The sequence below is a fragment of the Mya arenaria genome, chromosome 6 (assembly GCF_026914265.1).
Source record: "Mya arenaria isolate MELC-2E11 chromosome 6, ASM2691426v1".
NCBI classification, from domain to species: Eukaryota; Metazoa; Mollusca; class Bivalvia; order Myida; family Myidae; genus Mya; species Mya arenaria.
In genome coordinates, this window is record NC_069127.1 from 24502499 (window position 1) to 24515440 (window position 12942).

Genomic DNA, 12942 nt, shown 5'->3' on the forward strand with positions numbered 1-12942 from the left:
CAATACCTGATTGTTGTCGTGATCAAGTATACCCTTTTACAAATTTAAATGAAGTTTGAATTTCCTGTCACGAATCACAGGATCTTGCTCAGACTTTTGACAATTTTGATCGGGAATGGTCCTATCAAGGACGGCTGTAAAAATCCTGAATGTGACTCAGAGGCTCAATTAACCGACGATACCGATGAATGGCTGTCTGTATCAACAGATTTAGAACGATATTATTCGAAACTGTTTCCTAATGATTTAAAAATATAAATATGTTTCTATACGAATATTTCTAATTTAAATACAATAATAACATCAACGAATAGTAAATGTTATCAAATTATCTGTGTAATTATTAATCACGTGACCATACGGTTACACTAAACAATAGCAATTATCAGTATCAAACAATGCAAAGTAGGTCTAAATATGAGGACAACAGTCAATTTACAGTTGTTCATATTTGATTAATGAACAGAACAGAACAGAAAAAGAACAGATTAATGGTGAAGGGGTATTTATAATTCAAAAGATGAATTAAACGACGTATACGCACTGAACAAGGTGTACGGCAAAATGTCGGTGGCGGTAATAGGCGCCGGTGCCAGCGGACTTACGGCCATAAAATGTTGCCTTGATGAGGGCCTGGAACCAGTCTGCTTTGAGCGGTCCCCCTACATTGGAGGTCTGTGGCACTACACTACCGATGCCGAGGAGGGTCAGGTTAGCTTTTCTGTTGTTGTTGATGATGATGATGGTGGTGGTGTTGTTGGTGGTGGTGGTGGTGTAGTTGTTGCCTTGATTAGGGCCTGCAACCACCCTGCTTTGAGGGGTCCTTTCCACATTGGAGGTCTGAGGCATTTCATTTTCAATGTCGAAGGAGGGTAAGGGATACTGCTGTATTGGCGGAGTTGTTGTAGCTGCTATTCTATGTATTGTTTTGTAGTTAAAATTGCTGTTGCTGCTTCTGTTTTAGCGATTCTCTTCCAGAAACATTTGGCAAGACCAGCGATGTCAAGATTCTTCTAATTTGTATTGCTTCTATTGTTACTGTTAGCGGTAACTCAAGCTGCTGCTTCTGATCATAATAGCTTTAACGATTAAGCTGTGTATGATGTTTTTTTATGATCAAGGATTCATGACCGTGATGATAATTTTTTTTAGCGTTATCCTTACTGTTCAAATATTGCCATCATTATCTTAACCTTTAAAGGCATGTGTGATGAAGTCGACCGTGATCAACACTTCGAAAGAGATGATGTGTTACAGCGACTTTCCGATTCCGGCCGAGTATGCCTTCTACATGCACAACACCAAAGTGGACAGTTATCTTAACATGTATGCGGACAAATTCAACTTGAAGAAGTACATACAGTTGAATACAGATGTAAGAACGTATCAAAGTATCATACAATTATATTCCTATATATTTCTGTCTTTCGTTATTTACAGCCCTATCATGGTGACCGTTAAAAAAAAGATTTTAGTCGATTTTAGCCGTTATTGGAAATTATGTCTTGTTATTTTTTTGTGATAATTGAACTTATTCCTGAATTAAAATTGAACACGAAGTTGAGAAAATAAAAAAAAATCGCTGTATTTCTATACAGCAGTTTAATACGACTAAAAGCCCTTGATTGAAGCGGTCCCGGGCTTGTTAGAATGTTAGTATTACTTGTTATCGGTATAACGGTCGAACTGAAAAAGAAGTGGTTAATTTATAGTTACCGAACATATTTTGTTCTTTAACAATATCATTAGTGTAGTTCTCGGTTTACATCCTGATACATCAAGAAATAATTTGAATTATGCTTTTAAAGATACTCGCTCATGTTTTTGACCACATATTAATTTTACCGGTAATGCATCTGAAAAAACACTTATTTTCATCATTATTTTACTCTAGAAAATCGAAATTGCAGAAAAAAAATACAGTTATAGTATAAAAATGTGTTTTGTTTTAGTGGGGTGCAAACTCACGCCGGTAACGTCAAGAAAATTAGAAAACCGACGCCTATACCATGAGGCAACCAGGAATATCAGTAGTGGATATTTTGACCTCTTAACAATACATTGATAAGATCACTTAATAATGTCAATCACACAACAACGAAACCGTAATTTAGTGAACAATTGTGATGTCAATGCTTATGACAATTGTGGTCTTTAAAGAAGATGTTTTAGCAATTATCAACTTTGCTGAAGGCAAGCTTTCATACAAAACATGCATTTTACAAAAACATTAGTGAGTGAGTACCTTTATAGACAAACATAGCATAAAACATACGATATATTCAAGGTTCTCAGCGTAAAGCCATCAGAATCGGTTGATGGTAAATGGGACATAGTCACAAAGGTAAAAGGATCGAGTGACACGAATGCCCAAACCTTTGACACTGTGTTGGTCTGCACGGGTCATCACGCCGACAAGAACATCCCGGACTTTCCTGACCTTGACAAGTTCAAGGGCAAGGTCGTACATACCCATGACTACAGGGATTACCATGGCTACGAGGACAAACGCGTTCTTATCATTGGGATCGGAAATTCTGGTGGAGATGTAGCCACGGAGCTGAGCAGAATTTCTTCCCAGGTACTTTCTGTTATTTAAGAAATACAACCTTATTTCACGTAACTAGGCTAACGGAATCGATTAAACCAACCCGGTGAAAAAAATACAGACAACTTCTTGAATAATATATAATGTATAAAAATAATGTGGAACTGTCAATACAGCAGTTACATGTACTTCATATTTTTAAAATTTACTTCAGGAACGTTTCGAAATCACAAGCATAAGTTTGAATTACATGACATTAATTTTCTTTGAGCTACTACGACAGGAAATTTTGAATTTATTTTCAGATATATTTGAGCACACGTTCCGGGTCCTGGTTTTATCATCGTGTTGCTGACAATGGGGACCCTATTGACATGCTTTTGTTCACAAGGTTCCTCACGTGGCTACGAACCCTGTTCCCGTACTTCGCTGGTCTGTTTGTCAAGTACAAGCTCAACAGCCGATTTGACCATGCCAAGTACTCCATACAACCCAATTACCTTCCGCTAAATGCTCACCCAACCGTGAACGACGAACTACCAAACAGGATTGCATCTGGTGGAGTGATTGTCAAAGCTAATGTCAGCCATTTCACGGAGACTGGTGCTGTGTTCGACGATGGTACAACAGAAGAAAACATTGACTGTGTTGTTTTGGCAACTGGCTATATTTTTGGCTTTCCCTTTCTGAATAAAAGTGTTATAGACGTGAAAAACAACAAAGTAGAGTTGTTCAAGTATATGTTTCCTCCTGACCTCAAGAAACCAACGCTTGCGGTGATCGGATGCATTCAACCACTCGGTTCAATAATGCCGATCAGTGAAATGCAGTGTCGATTGGCGGCCAGAGTGTTTAATGTAAGATGTTGCACATTTTGTAGTTAACAGCGTGTTTTAATCATTTGAAAGCAATCATGTTTTAGGTATCTTTTGTTTATAACTGTTCACAACGGTTAGTTCTAGGACAGAAAGTGAGAACGAAAACATTGTCAGCGGTGTATTATCGGCATTCCAGATCAATGTTGACAAAGTCAGTGGTTAGTTTTAGAACTTCCAGGCACATGTTAACATAGCCAACGGTTAGTTCTTGGCCTTCCACATCAATGTTCACAAAGTCAATGATTAGTTCTAGGCCTTCCACATTAATTTCAATATAGCCGGCGGTTAGTTCGTGGCCTTCCACATCAATGTTAATAAAGTCAGTAATTAGTTCACGGCCTTTCAGATCAACGTTAACATTGCAATGGTTAGTGCTTAGCTGTCCAGAGAGTTTTACATAGTCAGCGATAAGTTCTCGGCCTACCGCTAGATAAATGTTTTATAGTCTGCGGTTAGTTCTCGGCCTACCACTAGATACATGTTTTATAGTCAGCGGCTAGTTCTCGGCCTTCCAGATCAATGTCAACATAGCCAACAGTTAATTCTCAGCCTTCCAAATAAAATTTTACATAGTTAGCGGTTAGTTATCGGCCTTCCAGATGAACGTATAAATAATCAATAGATGGCTTTCGGCCTTCCATATCAATGTTAACATGGTCAGCGGTTAGTTCTCCTCATTCCATATTAATGAAAACATGGTCAGCGGTTATTTCTCCGCATTCAGTATCAATGTAAACATGGTCAGCGTTTAGTTCTCAGCATTCCATATCAATGTAAACATGGTCGGCGGTTAGTTCTGCGCATTCCATATCAATGTAAACATAGTCAGCGGTTAGTTCTCAGTCTTCCAGATCAACGTACAAATACTCAACGGTAAGTTTTCTGCTTTCTAGACATCGATGGATCGATGGAAAGTGGCATTGTACACATAGTACATGGTGAATGTTTGAGCCTTACAGGGCTCGACAGAAAGTGGGAAGATGTAAACATGTCAATAATTAGTTCTCGACCTTCAAGGGATGAACGTCCGATACAAAATTATCTGAGATTAGTCTTTAATAGCAACTTTTCTTGACATTTGGATACGTTTATCTTGTAACGAACGCAAACGATCAGAATGAAAATAGCCCACAGTGAAAACCATTCTGCGCTGATGGTAGCTAGATATGTTTTCAAAGTATAAACAAAAAAGTAATTGTCTAATTCTCTTGTACAGGGTAAGTCCCAGCTACCTGACCGATCTTCGATGTGGGAGGACATCCGCGGGAAGCAGGAGGCGATGGCCCGGCGTTATAAGGCGTCTCCGAGACATACCATACAGGTCGAGTACATCACATTCATGGACGAACTAGCCGAGCTTATCGGATGTAAACCGGATATAGGTATATCTGCGTCTTATTACATATATTTAAAGCAGGCAGTAATAGTGAACCCGTTGGTGTTCGTTGTAGTTTAACAGATTTCCATACAATAAACCATTGCTCTGTATAAAAGCAATGAGCCCATTTGTTAATCACTTTCGAGAGCGGAATAAAAAAAGAAATCAAATGTGTCATAGATTGCTGCTCTGTTTGCAGTCCCTTGTTTGCACACGCATCATGGTAACACTGGTTGTTTTAACTTGTCTAGCAAAATTACTATTGAGCGACCCTTTACTGGGCTGGAATGTGCTGTTTGGCCCAGGGACCCCCTACCAGTACCGCATTCAGGGCCCCGGGACATGGAAGGACTCCCGGAAGTGCATCCTTACACAATGGGAGCGGACGTATGCGCCCCTAAAAACCAGGCCCTGTGATGAGAAGAACAGTTCGGTGTTGTTCAAACTCTTGTCATGCGCATTGTTAGTTTTAGTTGCGTATTTTGTGGTAATGTAATGTGCCGGTAATTTGATTTCATCTAGAAAATGACAAAAGAGAAACAATGCAAAAAGTGATCTGTATTTCTCAAACCAATGGTTTCACAAAGTGAACATAATAATAATAATAATAATAATAATAATAATAATAATAATAATAATAATAATAATGATGATGATGATGATGATGATGATGATGATGATGATGATGATGATGATGAAACAGTAACGAAATATCAAAAATCAAAGCTAACAATCTTTTGTCGACAAAATGTACAAAGATCAGGTGACAGAAAGACATAAGATAAATAGTGAGATGTAGAATTAATAAAAAACATAACTATTCCTGGTTTTGATTTGCCAGTAAGTATAAAGAATAAATTATAAATGATTCTTTATACGAGTAGAGATCGAAGATTCGCGGACAAGGGCTCTCATTTCCTTAAACATTTATGGAACGCACTGAAACTTAAACATTAGGTAAACAGAGTGCTTGGCCTTGTGTGTAGTATTGATGCACCACTTAATAGTCATAGGTCAATAAATAAGAGAAAGGCAGTCTATTTGCAAACAAAAGTAAATGTCAACTGTCTGTCGATAAGACTGGAGTGCGCGACCGGAAGCACGATGGGTGAGACAGATAATGCATCTAGGTTTGATGTGCGAAATTCGGGCGGTGTGCACGTGGCAATGATTCAAGTGCACGAGGCAATGTCCATAATTTCCCCGGGCGATATCGGTTCCATGTAAGTCATATATCGGTCTTCCTCGTTCGACCAGCAATGATGGCCCAGCATCTGGAAAAATGACACAATAATGTACACGAAGATAGTATTGTTTTTTTTGTTTTTTTTTAATAAACGATATCTCCTTAACCGCCTGGCCAATGTAGATGAAACTTCACTAGGTTGTTCCCTTCGTTGCGTATTTCAAAGGTGTTCAAATGAATTTAATGCAGAACCCTTGTTCGGTCATGGCAACCGAAAGGTAAAACTTTTAAAATCTTCGTACAACACGAGGCATGGAGGTGATATATTTGGTGAGTAACATTGTTTTGTGATCCCCTTGGTGAGTAACATTGTTTTGTGATCCCCTTGGTGAGTAACATTGTTTTGTGATCCCCTTGGTGAGTAACATTGTTTTGTGATCCCCTATCAAGATTGTTCAAAATTTGCCCGTAGGATCAAATTTGACTACGTCCCGGGGGACACCTGTTTGACATACAGTTTAGTCACTGATGGTGTTTCTGTGTGCCTGAAAGATCTCCTCATTATTGTTTTCTGAATTACAAAGATGAATGGCTCAAGTGCAAGAATAACGAGGGTGATCGTGTCACATCATGGTCATAACCGAGAAATCCAAGATGGCGGCAATGATGATAGTACATGGGGATAACTGTTTACTGCTCCTCTACCACATGTACCAGAATTGTTCAAATAATCTTTCTTGGTTTTGTAAATCAATTAAATTAGAACCATATTCACTTTCTCATGTGAGCGTTAAAGGTCCATTACGGCTTTTTTTATTATAAACATAACTGGTGTAAATACTAAAAAGAAATATCAGTCCTTAAATCTCGTTTTAATGAAGAACTATTTTGTTTTATGACGCCATTTTAACAACGTGCAATGATAATTGTAACATGACAGGACGTCGATAGAGTTGATTACGCCCGTAGTGCACTGAGGCTATATCTACAAACAGTCTCAAGTCCAAGATTAGGCTCGGACTCAGACTCAGAAAAACAAGGAAGAAAAAATCACATTTATTCCATTTCTTTTACAAATATTTATGTAAATAATAATTAAACATTAAAATAAATATGTATTTCAGCCAAGGTTATCATCAATGCTCTCGGATAGAAGGAAAATTACAATGAAATAAAGTTTTTCCATATTGAGTCTTGAGTCTGAACTCAGTCTTAAGACTGTTCGTAATCACTGTCCTTGGAGTCTCAACTGAACTCAACTCAACTTTATTCAGTACATAAAGGCCTCCGGCCCAAAATACATACGAATACGGACTTCTACATATTTTGCGATCTGTATTGTGTGTTGATAAACAAAAAGTATCTAATAAAACAGACAATACACGATACATGTGTATGTTAACAAATAGCGCGCTATGTAATATTCTGTAATTATCATACGGATTTTGACAGTTCACCTTTTGATAAGGATAATTTAGTACACAGATACTAATACGCAAGTACTCACCAGCCAATGCAGGGTTTTGCAGGCGGAACAGACGACGAGTTGGTCAGCTGTGTACATTTGGCGTAGTCCGAATTTTCTACAATATAATGGAATAACATAAGAAACCATACATGGACATACTTAAAGAACATATATATTTGGCTAAATTTTAGTTTTCTTCCATATTGTTTTATCTTGTTTTTCGGAATTTTATCCATGTCTATATATACGTTGCCACCTTATGAAAGTATATAGATAAAGTGATCTTTTAATTCTCACTATTTTAAACCGTAACCCCGGCGCATTTATTATTTTAACACGTCAGGTCAAAAAGTAGATCTGACGATACCTGATTTGCGGTGTGTTAAGCCTGCTGCATACAGCTTAAAAACGGAACAGTTTCCAAATGGTAAATTATTTATTATATTTATTTTATTTTTGTTTTGATTTAAAGGCCGATAACCGGGAATGCGAGTGGGCTGGTGGTCGTAGTGATGCCCCTATACTCTTACTTGTAGCAGTTCCTGTATAAGTTTATAAGCCCCTCCCCCTCTGTGTGGTCCTCGAGTTCAGCGAAAGTGTACATTTGTTTCTCCGTGAAGTGGTAGGGAACCAGTTTCTCCCAGACGATCGTAGACCTGCTCATGTAGTAAAGGTCCCAGCACGCCAAGCCTGTGAAAAGACCGATGATTACATTAAAGATGCACGCTGACACCCAAATAAGCAAAACTACAATTCTTTTAATTTATCGAAAAGGATGAATGAATATCGAAAACAATCATGGTTCTTATGAAAGAAACCTTGTTTAATTTGAAAGACAGGTGCAGAAAACACGGTAATTCTACCTTATGAAACGATAGTAGATCACAGTTAATCTTTTAGGACCCACCAGGCATTTAATATTTGTGCGTTTTTTCAGCTATTAAATACACGGTTACAAGCTTGTTATCAGTAACTAATATTTTCCATAAATGCATTATTCGGTAAGTAGTTAAAGGTTAATCACTCAAATTTATGTCTGTTTTACATGTGTATGCATTGATTTTAAATACGAGTATCACTTTAAGAGTTTACATATATTTTATAGATTCGTTGATAAATTTCACATAATAACAGTCTTAAGTAAATGCCATTCGGTATCTTACCTAAACACTGATTCGCTCTCCTGGTTTGAGTAAGTGAGAGAGTAAGTCTCCCGCGGGCAGACATGATTTTTACGAAAACCTATAATTCAACAAGCAATGCTAGAATTTCACCTCATGGGCGTTTCTGCATTTACCTTAAAAAAGGATCGCAGCGTTTTTAATAGTTTCCCTCTCCATCAAAGCTCTTTCCCGCCGTCAAATACAAAAATTGTACGTTACCTAGGTTAACAACATCCCTGTGGTCTGTAAATTTCAGCATGATTTCAAAAATACATTCTTTAGGTAAATCTGTCAAAATGAGCTTGCAATCCTCTTCACGCTGAAAATAAAATATTACACCAATGCAACGCAAGTTCACGACTCGCTTGTTAATTTTATATACGCATACAAGTTTTATATTTACTATAATATGTTTAAAATGATAATTATCCTCAAATATAAGTTTAGCGCATCAGCAAGAACGATCGATTATTATAGGCAGATTGATATAAGCCACAATATGATTTTATTGTATTCTCCCACCCCAGATAAGTAGATCCAAATATTTTGCCGCGTTGTCGCAAAAATAAAAAAAGTACCCAAATGTAAAAACTAAATTAAAATACATGTTTTACTATGTTTTGTTTAATTGAGGTGGGAGATAAAGCATCTTCCGTGGTCGAGAGTGTAAGACGCTCGCGGTAAACCTCGTTTCCGCAAAACACCCTACGCTCGGGTTGGGATGAACCGATCTTACACTCTCGGCCATGAATGATATGTATTTTCTCCCACCTCAGTTAAGTAAATCCAATAATTTAACCATACTAGAAATTCTTATATTGCCCACGGGCGAAGATAAAATGCCCGTATGGAACTCCTTTTTAATGGTCGCCACATTGTAATGCCCTCCCTTGTTGAAGACTCTACTGTAGCATCATGGAAACCTTGTTTTGTGGCAATATTTAGATCGCTAATTAATTATTTCTCGCTTCAAATGTCACTATAAAACAGTTTTCACGCACATTTCAAGAAATAATGCTTCACTCTGTTAAGAACTATTTAAAGATCGATTTGACTGTTAACATAACCCGAAAAACTGCGCGCATATCCATGACAATCACGAATTATCACATATCCATACGCATTTATTTTCACAAAGCAGAAAAGAGTTCCAGCAAAAAAATACACTTTTTTCTTAATTTTGTTTTACTGGGGTGGGAGAAAAAGCATCTACCATAGCCGCTCGTGTAAGATAGGTTCATCCCGACCCTCGCGCAGGGTGTTTTGCGGAAACTCGGAAGATACTTATAATCTTCAATACGCTCCGCGCGCAAGCAAGAACGAGCGGGTATTGTAGTTAGAGTAGCATTTAGCTACTCCACGTACCGGTGTATACTGGAAGTTGTCGAGTTTGGTCTGTAGGTTAGTCACTGTCTGTTTGTGCCGGTTCCAGACGCTGGCACAGCCGATTCGATTCACGCTGGCCGAGTGATCCGTCAGGCTGCGGGAGGCTGAGTCTAACAGCGTCCGTGCACAGCGGAGGTTCCCCTCACTCGCCAGCACTGCAAAACACGCGGGACATTGTAAGTTTGGTCGTGCGCCGAGTAACAAAACAAAGCACGCAAGAGCTATATGCTTGCATGGGAGCGGATCTAGCATTTAACGTTAAAGGGGACCGTTACTATTAAGGAGCGTAACCTTTTGACTTCCTTAGAACCGAATTTTATATTGTTTAAAATGGGGGGGGGGGGGGGGCTGAATTTTTACGCTCGATCTCATCTTTCTTACCGTATGAAACAATCTCCTCCAGGATTCTGAACATCTGTCTGTGCGCCGACCCACTGAGCTTTTGTATGTATTTTGAAAACAGTATGGCCAACAACTGAAATGTAGCAACAAAACATAGTAAATTATGTAGATATTCATTTAAATGTGTAAAAATATATTACTGTAATTATCCCACAGGGGATGTAACTGTGTATAGCTTTACTGGTGTTTCGGCATCAAACTATTTTTCAAAATACCGTAGTTCATTCTATATATTACATTTGCCATGTCAGGGTAACTTAGGGTCGAGATTTCTGAAATGTGCCCCTCCTTCTGAACCGAAAGTAATTATATGGCTAAACTGTTTGCATTGGGATTTGGGGTTGCTGAAGAAAATTTTATACATTATGTAGTCAGAATTCTGGTGCATTATTGGCGTATTTGATTACTTTTTTCCCGAATTGTTATAAAAAATAAACTTGTACGAATTTAGAGGGGGCGCACGACCCGTTAACCCGCTAGTGCATGTAATGTCAAAAATGTAAAAAAAAGATTATATCTTTGTGAGTATGTTGAAACGAAACGCCAAATAAAGACTTAAATAAAGAATCGCTACACATAGTAAGGCACTCGTAACAACTCGGCCATCTCCGTCAAGCTTCGGGATATACTGTTGGGAAATAGCCGAGGTGTTCCGATTGAAAATAAGGTCGTAATGAAAAGATATGAAGCCTTAGAAATACCCTAATGATCGATTAATTTGGACGATGGCCATAATTATTTGAAAATATATTCAATGTAGTCATGCATCTGTTAACAGATTGCAGTTGAAAACTTTTAAATTTACTCACATCAAAAATGTATTTCTGTCTGCGAATATCGAATCCAGCTTCCCGAATCTTCATGCGCACGATAAACTCAGACATACACACAGACATTTTCCGCTGACCTTTGGAGCCCGTCACTTGTACGATGCCGCCCAGGCCCACCTCACGGCTGGTGTCCAAACTACCTGGTCTGAACAAAACTCACAACATACAGGTTATACTGTATACATAACACTTGTTACACTTATACCTTTTGAAAATCTTAATTATTTCATTAATTGCGATAATACTCTCCACCGCAAATCAAATAAAACTTAGATAAATATATATATACAAAATACACGTAAAACACTACAACTGAATTTTACTTTTGTTTAAGATTTTACGAACTACCGGAATACATCCGAGGTTGTTTTCGATGGAATATGGCCGAGGTGTTCCGAATCGTTTTTCACATTTAGGTGATAGCTGAAATCCCTGGCCACAAGCCAGGGCCTTCACTCGCCGCATCTTATACACATAGGCACTTTTTACCAACATGATGTAGATAATAAAACTACATTGTAGATCAAAAGTAACAAAACATTCCACAGTAAGGTCTAACCTGAGTGCCACCGCGGGTTTCGGGACCACATCACCTTGTTCCGCGTAGGACTCCACACCGCGCATTTTCCATCCCCGAGGAGTTTTCACCCACATGTTCAAGTCCGACATCATTTAGGGGTCGCTAATTAATACATCATCGAATGGTTTTAAAATACATTTAGAATACAACCTACATTTTAGCCAATGAAATTGCAGAAAGGTAGTCATTAAGTACTAGGCTTAATCATTTAGAATTTTAACTTTCGCGGGTGTTTAAAGGTCCGCCTACTGCCACTCATCCGAAACGTGTGTCAGAGTTTGCATTGACAATGTTTTAGCCAATGATATAGGATCCGAAGACAATTAGATGAGCTGAAGTAACATTATAATGATTAAGAAAGGCTCGTTTGCTTCGCTCACTTCGCACATTCTCAATCATTAAAATTTTACTTAATGTCATTTAACTATTACATGTATTTTATATACATGTATACATGTAGCTGCGCATTGGTTGTAAATTCACTTTGTTGTCGAGTCATTCCTTTTTGTAAGTATCATATACATGCATGCAATTAATTAAAAATGTTGACAACTTGCAAAAAATAACACAAATCATAATTAAGAGCAGCGGCTGGTATATAACCCGCGAACATCACCCAAAATATCCTCAACCCCAATATTTCCGCTCTGCAGCTATTGATAAATATTCCAGTCTTCATATATCGATACTTATTCACCACAAATAAGAAATAATAAACAGGTAAGAAAATAGGAACAAATTTTGCATATTTATATAGTATTAAAAGTTAAATAAAATGGTTTAACTTTTACCTGACAAATTATCTTATCCGGAGACACAGCTGGACTGAAAGCAAATGTAAATGTACAGCGAAGAGCGGAGCATTTTGTCACAGGTATAAATAGAACAGAATATCGATAAATGGAGTATGCCCTTATATGGTTAAAAAGACAGCGTTGAGTACATGTTCGGTTTCTTAAATAATACCAGTCAATATAGCACTTTATCGACAAAACAATACATGGACTAGTAATATAAAATATAAAATACTAACAGAGTAATATATACCGATAAAAAATAATTTGATAACTTCATTAAGTAAGACATATTAACAATTATAAAAACGTTTAAATCTATATATAGC

General features: G+C 37.7%; 2 protein-coding genes across 2 annotated transcripts; one reads left to right on the forward strand and one right to left on the reverse strand.

Annotated features, from left to right (window-relative positions):
• Window positions 1-505: 505 nt before the first annotated feature.
• On the forward strand, window positions 506-12604 carry LOC128239359 (flavin-containing monooxygenase 5-like). The gene is made up of 8 exons (XM_052955979.1): window positions 506-711; window positions 1202-1375; window positions 2288-2581; window positions 2854-3405; window positions 4643-4808; window positions 5056-5217; window positions 10042-10073; window positions 12452-12604. Exons 1-8 carry the CDS (start codon window positions 565-567, stop codon window positions 12530-12532), a joined length of 1608 nt encoding a protein of 535 aa, XP_052811939.1. The 5' UTR covers window positions 506-564; the 3' UTR covers window positions 12533-12604.
• Window positions 5343-12687, reverse strand: LOC128239360 (F-box only protein 25-like). Its single transcript, XM_052955980.1, has 9 exons — window positions 12611-12687; window positions 11799-11921; window positions 11219-11384; window positions 10389-10482; window positions 9987-10162; window positions 8841-8940; window positions 7989-8148; window positions 7498-7573; window positions 5343-6078 (listed from the first exon to the last, which is right to left on the reverse strand). Exons 2-9 carry the CDS (start codon window positions 11909-11911, stop codon window positions 5977-5979), a joined length of 987 nt encoding a protein of 328 aa, XP_052811940.1. The 5' UTR covers window positions 11912-11921; window positions 12611-12687; the 3' UTR covers window positions 5343-5976.
• Between the last annotated feature and the right edge of the window lie 255 nt (window positions 12688-12942).